This window comes from Pollachius pollachius, assembly GCF_949987615.1.
Source record: "Pollachius pollachius genome assembly, chromosome: 3".
Classification (NCBI taxonomy): domain Eukaryota; kingdom Metazoa; phylum Chordata; class Actinopteri; order Gadiformes; family Gadidae; genus Pollachius; species Pollachius pollachius.
This window is the reverse complement of record NC_136936.1, coordinates 46,326,832-46,349,119: the sequence shown is the minus strand read 5'-3', so window position 1 is coordinate 46,349,119 and position 22,288 is coordinate 46,326,832. Positions and strand designations below refer to the sequence as shown.

Below are 22,288 nucleotides of genomic sequence, written 5' to 3'. Positions count from 1 at the left end.
GAACAAAGGACAACAACAGAGAGGTTCAAAGTTGTATTTATTTTTCTTTAAATGTTATTCAAGTAAAAGATCCTTCAAATGTTGAAGTAGTCATCAGGTACAAGCAGACTGCTGTGTAGAAGTAAAGTGTGACCTTCTCTCGCTCTGTCTTATTTAACTAGTGACAGCTGGCCCTCTTTCAGTGTGGCATAATTAGCAAGCATTCTGTGATCTCGATATGTCAACATTTTCTGCTATACTTGCCAGACCTACTTAACCTTCTGTATACTCATGGAAATCAGTCCATACTGGTGGAAAATGTCTCCCCCTAGTGGTCGCAGCCGAACATCTCTAGGGTTATCTTGTGGGCCTGTGGTCGCATTCGGCTATAGGCCAACAGCTTGGGGGTTTTGTACTCAAAATACTCTGCTCCTACGAAAACCCTGATGCCGTTGGGGCCACACATGGCCCCGTCCACCTTAGGGAAAGGAAGCCTGGCTTCGTGGACCACGGCTCTGGGGGTGACACTGAGCTCAATATCGAACATCTGCTGACCTGTGGGGAACACAAAGCACACCGTAGCATTGTCAGGGGTCTGAATTAGGATGTATTACTAACTTAAGCTCTTATTCATTTTCAGTGGAAGCTGCCATATCATTGTATTATAGTATTGTATAGTATTGCTAGTCAGTTTGTAAGACATTTTTATTATAGGAAAAATGAAGGAGTGCTGTTATACGGAATATCAGCACGGCTGTGATTCGGCTGCAGATAATGTTACTGAGAAACAACTGTAAAGCAGGGGGTTCAAAGTGAAAAGTCCAAGTGCTGTATCAGCAAACATGGAATGCATCTTGTCCAATCCAATAACTTGGTCAGAACTAACAGTTATAAAAGTAGCACTATAAAAAATTACAAATTGAATACAACAAAGCCATAATTCATTTTGACATGGTGGCTACGACCATGTACACTTTGACAAAGTGAATGACAAAGTATTTCAGCTCGGATGTTGGAGCCAGTAGGCCTACCTTTGATGACGTGCAGGATAGAGTAATCTCCACAGACAAACGTAGCGTCCAGTGGTCCTTCCATTCCCAGCTCCTCCTGCAGGGTTTTGGGGTAGCCCTCTAAGAGCTGGTACTGCTCCCCAGACTTATAGGCAAACACCTGGTTGTCCTACCAAGGTTTAGAGCAGAAGGACTATTATAGGATGTGAAATGACTGAATGAAATGCTTCGGACGTAGAAACAAACAGCACCGCACTGTGTTGTTTCTACAAGCTAACCTGAGACCTAATATGAATCATATATTAAATAATATAAAGACGTATATTATAATATATTATAAATGAATAATGTTTTCAAACTAAAAAATAAATGTTTGAATATTCGTGATTTCAGTATTGACCAAAATAATCGTGATTATGATTTCTTTCCATAATCGAGCAGCCCTACGTTGAACAATGTTACACAATATTATAAATATATAAAGAACAATCTAAGAGGGGCCACCTGGTACTACAAGTATAAAGCTAGAGAACCAGGTGGATGGCGAGAGAAGTATGTGTGACCTTCTGTGCAAACAATATGTTGTTGTTTGTGATGGGAGTTATTTTTGGTGCGTCACCTTGACGATGTAGAGCAGGCGAGCGTGGGAGAACACGGCCTCGGCGTCGCTCTGCACCTCCTTGAAGGCCTCGGACACCAGGGAGGCGTGCCAGCCGTCGTTATTGGTCTCATCCTCACGCAGGAAGTAGTTACCTGACAGAGAGGGAGTGAGAGGGAGGGAGAGAGAGAGAGAGAGAGAGAGAGAGAGAGAGAGAGAGAGAGAGAGAGAGAGAGAGAGAAAGAGAGAGAGAGAGAGAGAGACAGGCAGAGAGAGAAAGAGAGAGAGAGAGAGAGACAGGCAGAGAGAGAAAGAGAGAGAGAGAGAGAGAGAGAGAAAGAGAGACGGGCAGAGAGAGATAGAGAGAGAGACGGGCAGAGAGAGATAGAGAGAGAGAGACGGGCAGAGAGATGGAGAAAAAGAGAGAGAGAGACGGGCAGAGAGATGGAGAAAAAGAGAGAGAGAGACAGAGAAAAACAGTGAGACAGGAAGAGAGAGAGAGAGAGAGAGAGAGAGAGAGAGAGAGAGAGAGAGAGAGAGAGAGAGAAAGAGAGAGAGAGTTAGTTAGGCCCTTTACATGAGCTTAAGCAGGCAGCTCATGTAAACATTGCCTTTGTAAGGGATCCAGTGCCCAGCGTCTCACTGACCTCTGAAGGCCACTGCCCTCTCCAGGCCGTCGGAGGCGATGGCATCCAGGGGAACGTGGCTGCAGCGCTCCCTCTCTGTGTGGTTGCTCAGAAGCCCTGCGAGGCGACACAGCAGCACAGTGAGTGGACTGGACCACAGAGTTACAACAACAACAACAACAACAACAACAAGGTCGTGCTCCGGCTGCCACTCGTAGGGAGGTAGGATATGCAAGCCATTTAATTATTATGTGTTCATTGATTTAATAAAATCAAAAAAGGGTTGTATCCATTTATATATTTGTATTTATATTGAATTGTATCATTTAACTGTATCCCCTTTTAATTAACCGTCAAATTAAATGATACAATTCATTCAAAATACTAAGAATTAATTGGGAACAACTTCAAGTTTTACAATTGTAAAAGTTGTACAATATTACAGTTAATCAACATGGGCTAAAAATAGATTCATGTTAACTTGAGTTTAACGTGCAAATCGGGCTGCCTCAAGTTCTTCGATGTCACCAACGGTAAACCCCGTCACTCACCAAAGTTGGGGCACTTCATGAAGTAGTCGCGCGCGTCTTTGGGGTAGGTGCCGGTCACGCTGCCGGTGACTGGGTGGAACTTGGTGAACTGGTTCCCGTGGAAACAGTAGTAGTTGTTCTGCCAGCGCAGGGCGGAGGTGCAGTTGGGCATGTGGGTCCAGTGGCTGGACTTCACCTTCTTGGTTTCGGTTTCGTAGTGGAAGACCTCACAGCCTGGTGAAAGAGCGCACCCGTGTTCATATGGACAGTCACAGTGGACAGTATTCAACTTTTTTTCATGCTTTATTTCTGCCTGCAACACTTGAAAAAGCAGCTTCCACATTTTCCTCACAGAATCAGCTAAACAAACTCGAAGGAATTCAGAGTCTCCAGATCCGCCGGAGGGCATGGTCCCTTTCCCATCGGGATGTTTCACTCCTTTCATAGCATCCGTCGTTTACAAGTGAAACAGCGGTTTTGGATGCTGCCGTTTCGTCCTACTAACAGCCGTACATATTCCATTGTTTATTTACCTTTGAAGAAAATGACGGTGTCTCGCACGCACTCTCCCTTGGGACACTCCACGGCCGCGTCGACGTTGTTCGGGATCCCGGGGAATACCTCAGAGAAGGCCTTGGGATTACCCGCTTCCAGGGTCTGGTCATGGTAGCTGAACACCTTGTCATTCTGCAGCAACACACACACACACACACACACACACACACACACACACACACACACACACACACACACAAACACACACACACACACACACAAACACACGACTCTGAGATTTGACGAACAGGTCATTTGTCGGTATCATATTGGAAAATGTTATAATAAATATAATAAATATAAACATAAATATACAAAAACAAATGATGCAAGATTTTTCCCTCTTTTCCTATTCTCACATTGACACATTCACAAGATGATTACATTGGAGGTAGCTAATAGACACTGCATTAGTGCATGTGTATTTAAGTTAAGAATTAAATTCTGCAAAATAATCATTGCTGACTTTAAAGACCTGCTCAGAAATCCCCACTTCACAGGCTTCATACTTTAGGCGTTGTCAGCTGTGGGTTATAGTGTGAGATTCGAGGAGAAAGGTCAAGTTTAAGGGTGTGTGTGATGGCCCTACCAGTAAGAAGAAGGCGTGCTTGTCAGCATCCTCGGCGTTCATGCTTAGCGCAGCGTTGATTTTACCCAGCTCCGCGTGTTGCTCGATCAGTTCCTTATAGGAGCCATTGATCAGCTCAGAGGGTCCGTGGAAGCCCCTCCACATGAAGTCCCCTTGAAAGACAGAAAACGAGCGTCAACCTGATATTCTAAAGGACCAAATCTACGCATGGATCTATCTGTCTGTCCGCAGGCAGGCAGATAGACAGATATGATTAGTTGAATCTACCTTTGAAGAAGAGGGGGACTCCACTAGCGTCCGGCACGATGGCATCAAACTCAACAGCCTCACAGCGGTCAATCTGAGCCACATGTTCATGGTCGGCGTGGTGGTGAACATGGCCATCGTGAACGTGATCATGACCAGTGACACCGTGAACGTGATCTTGACCATCGTGAACGTGAGCATGACCTTCGCTAGCGTGATCATGGCCATCGTGAGCGTGATCATGGCCATCGTGAGAGTGATCACGGCAATCGTGAGAGTGATCATGGCCCATATCTAAAAATGAAGTACATACATGAATCTGTATCAAAGTAGCTTGCATCGTATTCACAATGTGCATGACATGTACAGTACAGTTTACAGATGAGTAAAAGCATATTCGATGGGCCTGCTGTTGTGATGACTGTAACCAGCGTTACCTGGGTATACCTCCATCTACTGGTCAAGGATGTAAACTGCAATCACTGTGCTGACGTGCACTTCAGACTCACAATATAATGATATATAAATGATGTGGCCTTAAACGATTTAAGGCAACTAATTTGCCAAATATTACATCCCGTTTAGACCACATTAGGTTGTTGCAGGTTGCCCACGCATTATGCTTTCATCAACATTATACTTTTCAGCTTGATTTGTATTCCTTTGTGTCTTTTCATGTAAGTATTATGATGTGGGAATGTCATTACCTGCCATCATCATATCCAGGTTCCTAAAATAGAAATGCAAACAACAATTCAACAGCGCATATAAAACACACGGCAGGCATGATGTTGTCTTGTCACCTTATCACTCTGTTACCCTGATGCTAATTTTATGGGCAAATTTCAAGCCCATGCAACTATGGGGGCTTGCTCTCTCTCTCACACACGCACACACACACGCACACAAACACACACACACACACACGCACACGCACACATACACACACACACACACACACACACACACACACACACACACACACACACACACACACACACACCCACACACACGCACACACAGAATCATTATCATCAACGTCGGCTCACACAGAACACAAATAATTCAAAACCAACTGCGTTTCGCCAAACTCCAACAACCAAGCACAAAAGCATGCAGATCTGCAATTAGCGCAATGCCCTAACGTGGGGGAGGTGGTTGGTGGGGTCAGACAAACACCCAGCGGCAGAGGGCGGCTTCAGGGAGAGCCGTCCAAGGACTTACGGTGGGGCGGAGTGGCTGAGTGCCAGGGCCAGCCCCAGGCAGAGGCAGCGGATCAGCATGGTGCTCATGGCGGTCCTTTAGCTGAAGTGCTCCCGGCTCCTAGGTGGGGTTCGTAGCGTTGGAGTGGAGAGGGGAGTGTGTACACTGGAGACCGTTCAGGGGAGAGCCTTTATAGATATTGTGTATGTTCCCCCCGCCCCGCACACTCCTAACCCCTAGAGGAGGGGGGGTAAATGCTGTGTGTTTGACACACAGGTCCGACGTATGTGTTTATCTTGTACATCGATGCAGAATAAAGACAGGGGGGCAGAAATGTGCTTATGTAAGTATCAACATGTATTCCGAGTAAATAATCTATGGAGATGGGAAGATGTCTGACTATGATATATTAGGAGTGACATTTGTATATTTTTCTTAATTTGATGGGAAAAGGCCATTAGGTAGACTAGCAGTAATAGGCGTAGTTGATACTGTATAAAACAAACTAGTGTGCGTATACACCAGTTCGACTATGGTGGAGATTTCGTCACAAACAAAGTTTGTTATCAAGCTGCACAGGGGTCTCTCTGCCATTGACCTGGTTATGAAATCATGTTAATCGCCTGTTGCACTGGACCTGACGACGACTGCACAAAACATAGGGTTGTGTCGGAATCAAATATGTAGCGCATCAAAAGTTGTGATGGCATGTTAACTATTGTATTTATATATTTAAATCTACATAGGCCTATTCATAATATCGATTCGGTATATGTCTTAAAACAATAATTGAAAAGGTGTAAAAAAAAAAAATTGGTTATGGTGATGTAACCTAAACTAATAAGAATATTGAACCTTCTTAAAACACGTGATTAATGGTAAATAAAGAGATTAATGACACAAACGTCTCCTTAGGTACTATCTATGCTTCTTTTTACCAAAGCCCTGCCACAAAACCCCTGACATCATCCTATTTGGGAATCAATTACAAAAACATGGGTCTGGAGATAATCAGTCAAAAATCAATGTGTTCACCTGGAAAATGTGATAACCATTTCTAAAACAAACTACTCAATAAGACGTTGGGACATGCCATCTAGAGTGTAACGACTGATTGGTACGGAATCCTTAAACCCTTTTTGCTACCTCTGTAGCTTGAGCCCGAGCAAAAGTAATATCCATAATAAGCAGAGTTTATCTAAACATTCTGCATTTGGCCAAAGCTAATGAACAATTTCTTTTTTGATAATTTCATCATCGTAAATCATTATATAGACAGTCAACGTACCATTGAGGTAGCTAAACACTGGTCAAAGATAGAAATATAAATGAAGACAAGAATATGTTAACTTAAGTTTAACCTCATTAAGAGGTAAGTAAAAGAAAATTTACAGACTAAAAACTAAGTCCTAAACAAATCAACTGGTCTTCAAAACCATGCTGGGCTACACCATTTTGTCTGCCAGAAGAAAAAATGAATTGTGTGTTTGGGTGGATGCCCCATTTATATACTGACATTTCTTCATTTAATGTTACATGTGCTTCAGCAAAATGACTACACAATCTGGTTGTCATTCATTGGTTTTTATTCAACACACATTCCAGCTCAATAAAAAAAAGAAATAGGCACCTTTCAAAAAGATTTTATCTTAACGTTTGAGTGAATCAGCTTTCCAGGCATTGTGCAGTCAAGCTGTTTTAAAGACGTTTTTCAGTGCAACACTGCTTACAATAGGTTAATTTGATTGAAAAGTATGCATTCTGTTTAAGTCAAGCTTTTTACAACATAATACTTTCTGAAAATAGTAATGACCAATTTTTATCTTATAGTTTAATCTTCAACAGCCTCCAAATGTATATTTTCAGAATTTACAGAAAATAGTGTTAATATCTATACTTGCAGCCCGATTATGTTTTAAACAGGGTTTGACAGTGAATATGCATTTTTAATTAATTGTAAGTACTTTAGTTGCACAACACACTTGAATTCCTTTGAAAACCTCACAATAAATGCATAACAGACATGGAAGATCATTTAAATATTCCTTATTTTAAATATATTTTCAGTATCTTGGCTGTGCTTTACGGTTTACTTGTAAAAATGGAACTTTTGTTTAAAAGGTCAGCACTTGCGAATGATTGGCAGTAGAATTGAATTCTGAAATCTTCTGTGTGGAAGGGAAGTGTCATAAACAAGAAAGCGTTCAGGCTTCAAGCTTTGGAGAGGGCAATAACCGTGAAGTGGAGCTCCAAGGGGTCGCGTGCCATGAACACTTTGCACAACTTTGCGGCGTCCTGCAGGACATTGGAATGAATGAATGAATGGATGCATTTTCGTTGTAACCAAAGGGTAGGGGCAGAAACTTCCGCTTATATCCAGCCCCCCCTTCTCACAATTTTAAGAGTAACAAACAAATGTCATACATACATTGTGTTTGCATATACATGCATACACTTACCTACATATATACATACACGCCTACATATACCCATAAGGGTCAATACTTATATCCAGTACATTTCCACCATAAGATGGATAATATCCTAAATAATGATGATAAACATAATGACAATAACAATGTTCATCACCATTCTCATAGAGTGATACTACTCAATGTCTGTACTTATCTAACACAACACAACATGAAATATGGCATTTGACTGCAATCTTGTGAACATGCATCTTGGTGTGCTTTGTATTTATTTTACCTCCAGGAAAGTGTCTTCGGATGTTTTTCCGTGGACGATGGGGAAAGGCTTGCGGCCATCTAGGCAAAACGACAGAGCGTTACTCAGCTGTTACATAGAAATTCATCTTTTCATCAATATTAGATACAGAAACATCTGCATGCGTTTCTATATAAACATGTGTTTTGATGGCAGACAACTTACCTAGTTCGCACAGTTGTCCTCCGACGTTTACAAAAGATATGAAATGCAAGTCTACTTTATCATCTATGCTTGGGGTCTGAAAATTAAAAACAAGACGGATTTTACAGACGTCTTACATATCGGTCCATCACAACTGATGCAAAATGTATAGTTGGGAAATGTATAATAAAGTACATCTAAGATAAGTTTACAGGTACAATTTGTGGCCTACCTCACTCTGACCCTCCTGTGCACTTGATTCGTGGGTAACGCGTATATTCTGGAATGCATGGTAGACATTTTGCAGTTTTTAATTTTATGTATACATTATTTAGTTAGCATTGGGTAAGATAGTTACACCATTACAAAAGATTAATCTTTTGATATTTTCTCAAACTTTGTGCATATCCTACCTCATCTTTTTCTAGGAAGACTGCCTTTTCTTCTGGGCTCAATTTAGAGGATTCCAGCAGAAACTTCTTCAGTGGAGAATCTGCTTCTACAGAGGATGGTCAATGTGGAATTAATGAAGTGAGCAGGACAATGTGGTAACCACAACATTAACAATATCGTTCCTTCGTTGCACACATTTTTTTGCATTACTCATAGGGATGTTATTACACATAGATGTTAAGCACTTACCAAATTCCAGACTGGCTTGGTTGTTTGCCACGGCGTGAATTAATCCGATTGTACCACAGGCATTCCCAATGGTTTGCTTCATGAAGTACACATCAGGAGACACCTCTTGCCCCTCTTCTTTGATTCTTCCTTCCTCTTTCAACCTGAATGACTCATACTGAAAAAATTTGAATGCTACGGGTTAAAATAATAATGTCAAACACAGTAGAATCTTAAAACATTAATGAATACAGATAAGTTAATGGATTGGGATACAAATTGATTTGCACAACAGTTTTAATAGCGGCTATAAGCTACAATTGCACAAAGAGACTTTACCTTCTCTGTCACTGGGAAGAGGAGCAGAACAGCACACACTGGTTTTGGTACCATACTGAGGAGTTCTGGGTCCAACCCATAAACATCCCCAAACTGCCAGCTTGGACGCAAGCCCAACTGACATAGAAACTGAAAAGGGGAAATTAACATTAAAGACACGGCCCATAAAAGGTCTACGCAGCTGCTTATTCACATCAACACAACCCTGTTATAATATGTGTGGTGCAGTGGAGCGAGAGGTGCGCTGCGTGCCAAACAACACTGACTCACATCACATGTTAGCTCACTTTGCAAAAGCTGCAAACTTGTTTTACTCACAACCACGGTACACCAGCCCTTGCCGAGGATTCAAATCAAATCACTTTGAAATTACTTACTTGGTTCATTACCTAGAAGGAAAAACAAAACAAATGGACATTGTCAAAACAGTCTTGTATGACTTTATCACATTAGGCCACATTTACTGCACGCTTTTGTTGTAGTGGCTAAATGAGATGGCGTTCTTCTGAATGAATGACGATACATTTATGAATGGCTTCTCTATTGTGATTGTAATACTTACATCTGGATTGGCCTCCAGAGGTAACCAACGCTTGCCATCCATATCTGACGATGTTTCCGCAAATGTGTTTCTGAACGGTAACAAAATAGATTGTTAGCAGATTTGCAGACAGCCTGTTTGCTTTGACAGCTGACATGCGCTTCCGTATCTTCCGTATTGCAGGAACTTAGATAATACTGGGGGGGTGGGGGGTATTTTTAAATCATGATATTCATGTCGGGTTATGTATCAATCACACAATTAAGTTTTATTCTGCGCATTTATACATTTTAATGTTTTCATTCAGTTAAGGTTAGTTTTGAAAAACAAAATTCTCCGTTGCATTAAACACGCATTGAGTTAATTCCCCGTGACTTGGAACAGTCCGGTCACGTGCGCCGTTTACCAGAAGTGGACGCCCAAAGCTTTACTTTACGGACAGGCTAATCTCTCTCGTTGTTCATAACATTGAGTGTAAAAAACAATATACGGTATATATTACAATTGTTAGGACAAATAATTGATGAATTGTTGATGGTGTGTCACACTGACATATGGAAGTCGCGGGGGAGCTCTGCTGCCTTTTATAACAACGGACCATAACTCAGTTTAATCCGATTTTAGGTTCCTTATTCTTTCACATTTTCATCTATCGGATATTTAAGATGCCGGGACTTGATGCATCCAACGGTGTGTTTGAACTTCAGTTTCTAACAGACGATTGTCTTGTTGTGCCCTAAAGATAATGCTACTGTAAAGAGTTAGCATATTCAGGCTAAATGTGAACCCCAAGCCAAGCAATACTTTCTCATTAATGTAATTGCGTGGTGTGCATATTGCTCTCATAGATTACTGTCTGATCGTGCTATGACTCAATATAAGATGCTAGCATGCTCAGGGTCTCCACTCTTCCAGAACCACCCTACAGTGTTATGCTTTTCTTTGCAAAGCTATACTATTCTCATTGGGGGAAGCAGTAGTGTAGGTATTGAGGATTAATAACCTTGTTTTTGCATTTCCGGCGCAACCGAAGTAGTAGGTGACATTGGGAGACTTTCCTTAGAGCTGTTCACGGACACAGTAAGTCTGATATTTCTCGTAAAACAAATACATAGTCTTATTTTAAATGCCATTTAGGGATAACACATTGTACACATTGTACCAATAATCCAATAGTCATAAATCAGTATGTGATTTACACTTTTTGTTGTTAAAAAATTATCTGATATTTTGGGCCACCAAGTGGCTCAAAATGTGCATAGCAGAATATTTAATGTTTGCTGTTTGGCTTCAGCAGAAGTTGTGGTTTTGATATTCTGGTGATCTTTACAGTGTCAGCACATTTTGAGTTACCTTCAAGGTCTTACCAGGGGGGTGGATTCATCTCAAATCTCGAATGTGAGTATATCCAGTTTAGTTTATCTTCACTCAGACCACATCACCGTTTTACGTTACTCTTCCTTACCCGTGTTCTTATTTTGGGCAGACATTTCAGAGAAATGGAGTGAATCTCGATGAAAACGCTTTGCAGAGCATTATCAGATTTCTCATGCTGACTTTCAGGTACTTTCTTGGTTTCATGTTTCTTTGGTTATGCTGCATGCAGCTCCCATAGCTAAATCCATTCAGCTGATACTATTACAAATATTGCAAATGTAAAACTAATCTCACTATACAAGCTCCAATATTTGAATGAATGCCATGTTATCTTATGCAGGTCAGCGGGGAAGAGCAACCTCTCTGCAGGAGACCTGGTGTCCAAGCTGGAAGAGGGCTGTAGCCAGTGGCCCAAAGCCTCCCTGCAGGTTGTGCACAAGCTGTGGACCCAGCAAGGTCCTCTAGTCCATAGCCAGCAGGAGGTCCAGGCCTTGCTTAGCATTGGACAGGCATGTTTGTTTTTATTACTATACTCCAACCGCGAATGCAGGGGATCCCTTTGTGCCCGTTCCATTTTGATTACTGTAATGCAATTATTCAAGCCATTTTGCATATCAAATTCCAACTCCCCACCATCAAATACATGCACAAAGTGAATTTCTAAAATATTGTGTCCATTTTGTAGTTTGACCACACCCCGTTTTGACCCTCCATTAATGTACATTTGGCAGGCTAAAAGCATGGTACAAGATCAAACTATTTTAATATTATAATAAGCATGTGTGTTTGCTTCCTATTTCTATCTGTAGTTTTCATAAAAATTGTCCTTTTTGTACGCAGGTAGCTCAGACTTGATGTTGCTTTCATGTTTTCGAACATGGCATGAGTACTGGGTCACAAGCTTGGTATGTACACAACTTGTTGATTTTGTCCTTTCTGTCTAGTTGGTGGACATGCAGTGGAAACTCGGCATGGCAGTGAGCTCAGATACATGTCGGTCTCTGAACTCTCCCTTTGTGTCTGTGCTGCTGAAGATCGCAGAGCCTTCTGGACAGATTAGTCAGAAGTCTTTTGAGATGACCATTCCACAGTTTCAGGTACATATCATTACAGTTGATAATATTTCCTACAGTTGAATTGAACTTTGTCTGTGTTACTGTGACTTATGAACACATAAATATCAGTTCATTTCAATACAATTTTTAACGAATTCAGGATTGGTCGTTATTAGTATTAATAATCACAACATGTATTTGCAGAACTTTCACAAGCAGTTCAAGGAGATGGCGGCGGTTCTGGAGACGGTGTAGGAATCCGATCAGATGGCATTGATTTATTTTTCAGTGCAACACTGCAAAATAGCTTGACAGGATTAAATCAAGATGGCTAAATTAGACTACCAAGGTGGCTGTAAATGTCCAAGTTCACTGGTTGGTAACGGTTTATATAAATGAAGTAACTTTGTTAGTTGGAGAGAGTATTATAAAAGAACATGCAGTTATTTCAGCTCATTTACATAAGCTTTGGGTGTGGAGATTGCGGATGTTAGAAGCATATTTTGTGACTCTTGACACAACATAGTCTAATAGTCCGTTGTAGTTAAATATGTTGAAATGTTTTTATGCTGTGCATGAAGACATGAGTTATTAATTCAATCAACAACGTGCCAACAATCTTATTTGTAGTAGGAAATTGGAACAAACTAATTGCGGCAAACCATGGATGGTTATTGTAAAGGCAAGACAAAAAGTACATTTTTAATGAGTTGAAACTTTACTGCAACCCAAGACATCCAATGATCAATATTCTCACGCAAACATTTTCTGACTGTTTTTTTATGTTTAGAGCTGGCATTATGGTTCGTTGCTGATGTTACATGTAGCACTGCCGCTATTTCTGGAATGGGCGTCATCCAGATGGCAACAGGGGATCCCCTACCGCGGTGCTCAATACATATGCCCATGTGTGGCGGGGTGTGTGTTTTTATAAACAAACAACAATGAATAAAAGCACAATTGCAATCTGTTTTGACATTTGGAGTCCCATTTATGATGATAAAGCCGACAGCACTGCTTGTTATTCTAGCATCATGTTGCTATCTTTACTGAGAAAAGAGGGTGGAGTGAAATACGATGTATCGGCAACATGGGAAATGTGACACGGGTGTGGTGGTGTACAGACGTAAGTGATTTGTACAGCATTAAGATAAATAAACAACTTTTTCAAATCCATGTAGACTGAAATAAAATAGCACATTATCCCTCCAGTGATGTGGACCTGCCTAGCTGTCTGCTTTTCATCAATTGTTTTTATTAAATTGTCTTCTTGCTGCACGTGTTTTACATGGAAACATTTTTGGCACACATTTCGGGATACACCAGAACATACAGCAATTTTCCAAACTGGCATGCCAACTATTGTGTACTGTATTGAAGGCGGGGCGTGGTGCAGTGCGGGTCACGTGTCCTAGACAGCTGAACGGGACAGCCCATTACCGCGTATGCAAACCAAAGAACCGACTGATTTGTGGGTCTGCTCCCCTCCCTTCGCAAGGCCCATGGAGGTACAGCCACTCCTCCTCCAAGGCGTTCTTGTGTGGACAGAATCTCAGGGATGGGAGACTGCATTGAAGCGTTGCAGACGCACGGAATTATTAATTTCTGAAGACTGCTGTCAAACAGCGCGGAGGACTGGAGGCGGATGCAGCATTCTATTTTTTTGTTCATTTTTTTTGTATGCAATTTCCTAGTGTAGCGCGCAAGATACATCAACAACAGGACGAAACGCGTTTGACTGGGAGTGTGGTTCATGAACAACTGTTTACCTCGGAGTCTGCCAACGCCACGTTTTAGAAAAGAAAATCGTGAACTTATGCATTGTTATGCATTTGACGCAAAAGCAAATGCATGACAAAAAGTACCATTTGTGACATTTTCTTCGATCATTAAGCCTACCGATTTCAAGTATCAAAGGACTGTTATGATCGACACACAGAGCACATGGTGCGTGATCGTACAAGCTATTGTGTGACTTTTTAAAAATATTTGGACGTATGCAAATATGTTTAGGTAATATCTTATTTCGTGAAGGGGCAAATTGTATACCCGGGCCGTCCATATATTAAATATTCATATCTTGTTTAGTTTTTTTCGCTGTCATTTAAGTTTTTGTCCACACAAGAAAGAAAATAATCAGATCAGCAGAGATGGAGAGTCAAGAGGAAAAGGAAAACAGCCCACCGAAATCGGACAAACGATTCAGTTTGTGGTACATCGGTTCGTCCGCTTTGGACAGACGGACTACCTTGCCCATGCTGCCGTGGCTGGTGGCCGAAATTCGGAGGAAGAGCGAAAAAAACGACTCTGGTCCCATCCAGGCTAGGGAAGTTCAGCTTGTGCTCATACCTCCATTCATCAGATGCGTCCCTTCCAATAACGCCAACTCATCTGTCTTCATATTTGAACACAAAGCACAGCTCATTTCTCGATTCATTCACAACAGCAATGATCTCACTTACTTTGCTTACCTTATCCGGGGGCAACAAGACAACCCCGAATCCCAGATGTCGTGTCACGTCTTCAAGGCTTGTGACCCCAACCAGGTAGGTGACAGAAATAAACACAGCAGCACCAGTAACACCAAAGTACCCAATTGCAATAGCGCATTACAATGCTTTTGCGTTACTTTCACGAGGGGAGTAATACAATTGATCTGACTGGAACCTGAAAGACTGTAATGATGTTCCAGTTCCTGGAATCAGATACCTTTTTCGGTTTAATTTATTTCAGAATGGGCCCAGACAACATAGATAACAACCCAGTCAAAACAACATTGTTTGTTTCTAGTATTAAGGATTTGGGCCAAGGCTACTGTGGATAATGCAACCTAGATTTGCCTTCAAAATAATCCCATGATCCTTCCCTTGCGGTGGATCGAACATCTGGCCCATTGTCTCATGGAAAGAAACCCTATTTTAGATTTAACCTGATTATCATGTTTAACATAAACATTGAGAATCCTACTTGAAGAGTAGGATGGAGTTAAGACTGTCACACACACGCAGGCACGCAGGCACGCACGCACACACACACATTGTATGGCTCCTGGTCTGCTCTGATTGGAGTATGCATGCTGAAGAAGTGAAGGTGTCTCATACTGATAACTCGGGCTTGGCCTGCATGCATTTGTATGTTTGTTTGTATCATAAACCCTACAGCTTGGGGTGGTGTGTCATGACTCCTGACATATGCATGAAGCAAGGTGCCACTTGGGGCCTGCCTAAAGCCATGCTCTCCAGCAATGTGCTAGCATTTTCCCATGTCAACCAGGAAATGGGGCACAGGTCGTCCATACAGTAACTCACATGTATCTCTAGGGATCGGTCTGCATGCATGGCTATCAGGTTTCCCCTGGTATGTAGAAACCAAGAGCTGGGTTGTTTGTCTTCTGGGGAAACCAGACAGAGAGAGAGAGAGTATGATGTATGATGCTACACGTCAGAGAGGAGGAACTCGTGTACCTCCTCTGTACATCCGAGCACATGCAGACATGTGAGCCATGAGAGGGCCCCAGTCTGCATTATTACGGTTACGCAAGTCTAACAGGTTTGGTAGCAAGCAGCTAACAACATGTGCAAGATGAACCATGTGGAACCCACACCATTACCTCATTGAACACTGCATTATTTGTCTGCTTACCAGTCCTGGTGTGAACACTACACCGGTAGTACGGATGTACTGTCCTGATAAGAGCATTACACCGGTACCACAGGGAACAGGAGCTTTCCTTTTGTTCTTTCTTTTAATTTTATTTGTGCTGTCAGAACTACAAGTTTAAAATTAGTAACTGAAATAGTTGCTTTAGTTGAAGAAAGTTGATCGTGTGTGGAGTTTCCTCTGCAGAGCCACGGGTAAACAGCCTAAAGAAAGACCGATTTCTTGCACCTGTCGGTATGATGTGACGAGGTTCGAACTGAGTCGGGAGTCATATTGCGTGGCTCATCGGAGAGGAAAGCAGGGCCATCGGAAAGGGTGATGAGTCATAGACGCTGTAACCGTGGCCACCCTGCACGCTCATCTAAATATTGAGCTACTCATAACATTTGTCACATAAACATGTATGACAGACAAATGTCTTTTTTATAATATAGATTAAAATATGATGAGGTTCTCACCACAACATTAAAGGATTTGGTCGGTTTGTAAAGACCCCACGTTAATTGTTTACATTATTTATGTGAAGATGTAAATAATCCATGCTTTTGGTTCCACTGAACTCCTTTCACGGTGTGGATGCGGTCTGAAACTAGGCAGTCGGCATTCCACTGACACCCATTATATCACACTTGTGAAGAAAAACACACAAGCTGTGTCTTTGTTGTGTCTTAATTAATTATCTGTCTGTGGCAGCTTCTAAGAATAAAACAAGTGTTTTCATTTGTTATGTTTCATTAGCTGTTTTAGACATTGGAATAGCTATGTCTTAAAGACATTTCAGGACATTTGTCAGCTTGAAATCCACTGTACGCAGTTTACAGTATGCACAATGACACGTTGCACACAATATAAGCAAAGTTTAAAGTTTCACAGCTATAAACTAACAGGGTGAGTTCACACAAACAGTCACAGGGGGCTGCATCGAAACAAATCCGTTGGCTTGCAGTCACAGCCTTTGACCTGGTTGAGAGTCTAGGGGGGTGGGGCTGAGACTGGCATAGCATGGGCACAAATAGCACACTGACCTCACTCCTGTTGGGCCATTATCAGCTCAGCGGTGGTCATTTTGTGCCTTCACAGTGTTTACTGATTGTGTTTGACTTGGGAAAAGTAGCCCGATGGGATCTCTTGACCTCACTTGTTAACTGCTAGGAGACCCAGTGGTTTGTTCTCCAATCTGGATGACGGCAGGGGGAAAGCCATCTCAGATTTGAGCGCCTTTGACAGCATGGCATCTTAGAATTTGATGACAGCATCAAAGCTTTGGGGATCTGAACGATTTGTGATTTAGGTCTTGTATATCAATAAGGACTCTGTAATAAGGATTACAGAGTATTTTGGTGCTAGCAAAGATGACAATAAAGTCACTTGCACTGCTATTCTTGGATAAACAAAATAACTCTTGCATTGTGTTCCAAAGCATTTTCCTAAATCCTCCATCCTATGTGCCGGCATGGAGACGGGCAGAAGTAGCTAGTGGTCAGGCAGGAGGGAATATGCCGGCTTCAGTGTTGTTAAAGAGGCCGTAGCCTGTTGATGCTCTGGGCCAATCACAACATCCAGACTTTATGGCCGTATGCCTGATAAAGTAGTCCAAAATTTTCCAATGCGCTTTCTACATAGGATACAATGGAATAGCTCTGTTCGGCTGCTGTGTTAAAACGCATCTGTAACTTAAACAAACAGGTGTATTCACCCCAACAACGCCCCCTATGTGTTTATATATGGCACATTGGAGACGTTTGTCTCTTTTAAGAGGTCGGTCAGCCAAAAATAGGCTTTAGCAGTTAAAATAAAGTTGCTTTATTTTTATTTATTTTTATTTTTATTTTTTATTTATTTATTTATTTATGTATTGTTCTATTTATAAATTCATCAGTTATAATGAAGTCATTATTGATTTATGTAGATGTATTCATGTCGCTTTTATTCTTGTGAGTGTGACACATACTCTGACACACTTGAAACTATTTAGCTTTCTTCTTCCCTTATCTGGACAGCCCTGATGATGATAACCCTCTTCTGTCGAAGCGTGTCAACAAATACCAGCCTGCATCATAGGTTTGATCCTGCACTCCTATTGGGCACCAAATCAGGCTTATGTCATCCCTCCTTTTCATTACACTCTTGTGGCATCATGCAACTCTATTTGCTACTATAAGCATATCATTATTGTTATCACTAGTCACCTTGTTTTCGCCTGTATTGTCCCAATACGGGCTTATTGGAAACAAATTCCTTATATGTGAAAATCTACTTGGCAATGAATCTGTTTCTGACTCTGATTCCGCTAAGTGTAACCGAGACGTGGTCCTTACGTGCCAGCCGCTGTGTCTGCTCACGTTATTAGCCTGCCCCAAGAAAACCAGGCAGGAGCTGAGTCACACGGACCCAGCTCAGAAAGGACAATCCCGTTTAGTCCGCCCCTAAGCCCTCACCAGCTGCACTAGGTTATAATTGCATGGTAGGCTCCATATCAGACACGCACACCAACACACGCACACGAACCAAGAAGTGTTACTGATACTGTCTGCAAGGGACTGACGTCGGACGAGTCGTCATGGGATCGGGGAGATAAAAAGCAGTGCGTGAAACAATGCAAAGTGGGCGGAGAAGTACAGACTGGTCGCTGCGTGCGCCACATGACTCATCGGTGCATTCTGTACTCTACACGCCTTCCCTGGCTGCTCAACGCCGGATTGACTCCGTATCGGTTTCACACTACAAATAATTAATCGGATCAAATGGTGCCGGACCGGGCCGTCATGGTGCTCATGAATAATCCAACAGTGCTTCTTTTTTATGGTATAGGTCACAGCGTGTGATGGTTTCGTTGATTGGGAAGGGATTTGACAAGATAGGGTGCACACTGCACACCTATGTTCCTCTAATAAATGATGGGGCTTGGCGAGGTCTTTGCATTAACGCTTAGAGACCTTCTATTGTCTGTAAACAGCCTTAGGTCTGTGGGTAACAATACTTTGCTGTGTCCATTACTTTATTCACCCGTATTTATGGTACTTGTTATCGACACTTCTGTTTGTTTATTTGAGCCCGTTCACTACAGGGACGGTTGGAGAAACCGCTGTGTAGTCGCCCAGCCTTCAAAAGCATGTTTTGAAGTTCAAAGTGATAGGTTGTGCACAGTGCACATCCTTGTACACTTTTGAAATGAAGACTGTGCACATTAACTGGTGTGTTATACATTGGACTGGACAGGAAAAACACTTCTGTATACACATTTGTGTTATCATTGACTCATGCTCTGTTTGGACACTACTTGGGTATGCTTTTACTGAGCTTGATTTCACAACTTTCTTTTCTCCAAAGGTTAGCATCTACGATAATCTTAAAAAAAAATGTTTTTGGAAGATCCTCAAGAAATTCCAGAGGATTCAGCCAATTGACACGCAGGATCTCAGCCCCTCCCAGCTCTCTAACCTCTCCTACTGAGCGCTGGGGATTTCGGCAAGAGGACGATGTATTCTCTGTCTCAACAGAGGGGCCTCTATATCTAGCGCTGCATGGCTCCCAACCCCAGGGAGTCGAAGCACTTGTGTGTGACCTTTACAGAGTGTGCTGTTAAAATGACTTTGGTAGCCACAGCAACATGCTGGTGGTCAGGTAAACCACCTGATTTTAGCCTCTATGAGGCTGAATTCCTTTCTCTTAATAACAGGAATTTGTCCTCCTATGGGATGCCATTGCTCCTTAACACCCTGGTATCAGTTCCAATGGTTCCGGGTTTATGTTGTTTTGGTTTGGTGCTTTTCCCTCCATCCAAAGCGCCCAGGTGTATTTGAACTGCAGAATGCATGTTGTTCTTATCAGAGATCCCAATAGGAGTGCATGTGTGCAGAGTGCAGTGCTGCTGTTTGGTTAGGCAGTAATGTTTGCCTCAAACACGTTGTTGAGCTGACCTTGACTCTGATTACTCTCCATTTCATTTTAAAGAAGCCCACATTCATCGGTAATCCACAGCAATTGGGTCTGTCAGAACTGTCTGGTAGCAGATTGTGTTTATGTGTGTAGCCTCTAACGTGTCCTCGCTCAGCTCCCACCACAGTAGGAATCATGCCGCCGCAGTACTTGGACAAACCCTTTTTCTCATTTCCGCTTAGGCTTAAATAAAGCTTGGCAATCACCACTTTGACTTGTGTAATTTACGTTCCCAGATTTTTACTTTCAAGAATGGAGGGCTGTGACAGGACCGCGATAAGTTCCGTGCCACAGTAGACAATCCCAGCAGTTGACCTTCATGTTGCTCCTTTCTCCCAGGGTTGTTTTGTCTCTGCTCTCATGGAGTCCGGGCGTGTCCCTCGCTGGCCCAAAGCCCCAGCAAGCTCCGTCTCCGTTATTCTGTCAGAGTCTATCTTTCCGTTGCCAACAATGTTCTTAAGTGTAATGCCGCTGTTTTTCTCTGCAAGTCTTTGATCTATTTCTTGTTGCCGCAAGTCAGTGCATTGCCAACCACAGTGTTTGTGTTGTTGAATGGATATCGGACTGTTATTTACATATATTTTACAATGCCACAATATCTTACAGACCTCTTTTAAACACTGTACTGTATGCAATCCTCTAGTGAATACACACATTTCAGGCAGTGAATGGAGAGAACAGTAGGAGAGTTAATAATAAAACGTCTTGCTAGCTTGTGAAGCTAGTTTTGTATTTCCTCTGGGCTTGAAGTAACAATCCATTCGATCCCTTTCCTTGCTTACGTAGTGTACGTAATGTAGCCCCCAGCAGGGATGGGTTTACATTCCCTTCCACCCTGATTGTCCCTGTGCCTTCCCTTCTGACGTCGGTGAAAACCCTAACCTTGTCGTCTCCACGTCAGGTTTCTGAGGTCATCAGCAGCATTCGCCAAGTGTCCAAATCTACACTGAAGGGAGACGCCAAGCCCAAACAGGAGACGGACGAAGCCTTCTACAACTCCCAGAAGTACGAGGTCCTGTACTGCGGCAAGGTGAGGGAAACACTACAGTGTCGTGTGTTAAAGCTGCTCTAGGTAAGATTTGACCATGTCGGAGAGAGGGAGCAGGAAAAGAGGAGGACACAATTTAGGGAACAAATAACCCTAAAAAAGGTCCCTTCACTCTCTGCCCCCTCCTTCCATACGTTTCTTCACCATTGAGTGTTGCAATCACTTACCTGTGATTGACGGGCAAGATGGATTACCTGAACCAATCAGGGAAACTCAAAACAGACACTGTCACAAAGCATTTCACTGATTAATAGCGGACAGATGGCTATGCCTTTACGATCAAATTACAAGCCAACAATGGCTCCCAAATCTCACACCACCTTTTTAAATGTCAAAAGATAATGAAGGCTGAAACCTTAACCAAAGCAAACACCTCCTAGGTGACGGTGGGCCAGAAGAAGGCCCCCACCACGCTGGTGGACGACTGCATCGAGAAGTTCCGACAGCACGAGGTGGACCGCAAGCGCCAGCGTCTGCTCAGCGGGCAGCGAGCCTCCGCGGACGGCTGCCCGGTGGAGTTCACCGTGGGCGGGGAGGGGGACCCCCTGTCTGACGTCCTCAACGAGAGCCTGGAGGACACGGACAGCCTCCAGACAGAGCTCCTGGACGTTCAAGGTGAGGCCCCTCCGGAACACTCTGTGTCGACTTTGTGTATTTTTTCCTTCAAAAAATCTTTAGTTGAGGGCCGCTACTATCGCTGAGTGTGTGTGCACCGTGTCCTTGGTGTTGCCCCTGCGTGGCCGTTTCTTTACTAAATTGAATGGAAGTAAAGAATTCAAGGAGGAAATTAGTCTTATTCTGAAGGTCATCTTAAAAAGGTGGGTTTTGAGGGCCTGTTTAAATGAAGCCTTTCAGATGTGGTTGGGGAGGGGCCTCGAGAGGGAGGACTCTCTTATCAAGATGCTTCAATGATGGCGTCAAGCAGTCCAGTGTGTGTGCGTGCGTGCGTGCGTGCATATGAATATATGTGCGTGCGTGCATGGGTGCATATGACCGTGTGCATCAATGTGCATCAATGTGTGTGTGCATATGACTTTATGATGCGTGCCCATGACTGTGTATGTGCGTGCATTTGACTGTGTGTGCGTGCCTGCATATGACTGTGTGTGCGCATCAATTTGTGCGTGCATACGACTGTTTGATGCGTGCACATGACTGTTTGTGTTTGCGTGCGTGCATATATCTGTGACTGTGCATTTGACTGTGTGTGCGTGCGTGCGTGCATGCATATGACTGTGTGCGTGCGTGCGCATCAATATGTGCGTGCATACGACTGTTTGATGCGTGCACATGACTGTTTGTGTTTGCGTGCGTGCATATAACTGTGTGTGACTGTGCATTTGAATGTGTGTGTGTGTGTGTGCGTGCGCGCATGCATATGAATTTGTGTGTGTGCCTGTGTATCAACGTACACGTGCACACGTCTGTGTGTGCGTGCGTGCGCCTCAATGTGTGCGTGCATACGACGGTTTGTTGCGTGCAGATGACTGTGTGTTTGATA

The 22,288-nt window shown here is 42.8% G+C and overlaps 4 protein-coding genes across 5 annotated transcripts in view; 2 read left to right on the top strand and 2 right to left on the bottom strand.

Moving 5' to 3' along the window:
* Window positions 1-307: 307 nt before the first annotated feature.
* On the bottom strand, window positions 308-4,031 carry LOC307073877 (hemopexin-like; the record flags this gene model as incomplete). The annotated part of the gene is made up of 7 exons (XM_079733836.1): window positions 308-534; window positions 1,011-1,158; window positions 1,609-1,742; window positions 2,235-2,330; window positions 2,765-2,977; window positions 3,277-3,430; window positions 3,888-4,031. 7 exons carry the CDS (start codon window positions 4,029-4,031, stop codon window positions 308-310), a joined length of 1,116 nt encoding a protein of 371 aa, XP_079589962.1.
* Window positions 4,032-6,910: 2,879 nt separating this feature from the next.
* On the bottom strand, window positions 6,911-9,862 carry uchl3 (ubiquitin carboxyl-terminal esterase L3 (ubiquitin thiolesterase)). Its single transcript, XM_079733299.1, has 9 exons — window positions 9,730-9,862; window positions 9,545-9,556; window positions 9,168-9,296; window positions 8,850-9,006; window positions 8,621-8,706; window positions 8,440-8,487; window positions 8,229-8,304; window positions 8,046-8,104; window positions 6,911-7,631 (listed from the first exon to the last, which is right to left on the bottom strand). Exons 1-9 carry the CDS (start codon window positions 9,769-9,771, stop codon window positions 7,548-7,550), a joined length of 693 nt encoding a protein of 230 aa, XP_079589425.1. The 5' UTR covers window positions 9,772-9,862; the 3' UTR covers window positions 6,911-7,547.
* Window positions 9,863-10,134: 272 nt separating this feature from the next.
* Window positions 10,135-13,110, top strand: commd6 (COMM domain containing 6). Of its 2 annotated transcripts, none has more exons than XM_079731210.1 (7): window positions 10,135-10,398; window positions 10,745-10,788; window positions 11,041-11,106; window positions 11,195-11,271; window positions 11,426-11,594; window positions 12,030-12,182; window positions 12,345-13,110. In XM_079731210.1, exons 1-7 carry the CDS (start codon window positions 10,374-10,376, stop codon window positions 12,393-12,395), a joined length of 585 nt encoding a protein of 194 aa, XP_079587336.1. In that variant the 5' UTR covers window positions 10,135-10,373; the 3' UTR covers window positions 12,396-13,110. The 2 variants fall into 2 exon arrangements, with proteins under 2 accessions (XP_079587336.1, XP_079587335.1); XM_079731209.1 differs by having other exon boundaries at window positions 10,742-10,788.
* A 520-nt stretch (window positions 13,111-13,630) lies between these two features.
* Window positions 13,631-22,288, top strand: part of tbc1d4 (TBC1 domain family, member 4) — a 32,169-nt gene continuing 23,511 nt past the window's right edge. Inside the window, exons 1-3 of the mRNA XM_079731254.1 lie at window positions 13,631-14,686; window positions 20,641-20,769; window positions 21,168-21,402. Coding sequence (XP_079587380.1) covers window positions 14,291-14,686; window positions 20,641-20,769; window positions 21,168-21,402 — 760 coding nt within the window. The 5' untranslated portion in view covers window positions 13,631-14,290. The remainder of the gene's footprint in view (window positions 14,687-20,640; window positions 20,770-21,167; window positions 21,403-22,288) is intronic.

What these genes read in the sequence shown, in the direction of transcription:
- uchl3 (XM_079733299.1), bottom strand. Translation starts at nt 9,771, where the DNA reads ATGGATGGCAAGCGTTGGTTACCTCTGGAGGCCAATCCAGAT. An exon ending in CACAGGAGGGTCAGAGTGAG is followed by an intron (nt 8,305 to 8,439) that starts GTAGGCCACAAA and finishes TTTAATTTTCAG; the next exon opens with ACCCCAAGCATAGATGATAA. An exon ending in AGGACAACTGTGCGAACTAG is followed by an intron (nt 8,105 to 8,228) that starts GTAAGTTGTCTG and finishes CGTTTTGCCTAG; the next exon opens with ATGGCCGCAAGCCTTTCCCC.
- commd6 (XM_079731209.1), top strand. Translation starts at nt 10,374, where the DNA reads ATGCCGGGACTTGATGCATCCAACG. An exon ending in CCTTGCTTAGCATTGGACAG is followed by an intron (nt 11,595 to 12,029) that starts GCATGTTTGTTT and finishes CTTTCTGTCTAG; the next exon opens with TTGGTGGACATGCAGTGGAA. An exon ending in TGACCATTCCACAGTTTCAG is followed by an intron (nt 12,183 to 12,344) that starts GTACATATCATT and finishes ATGTATTTGCAG; the next exon opens with AACTTTCACAAGCAGTTCAA.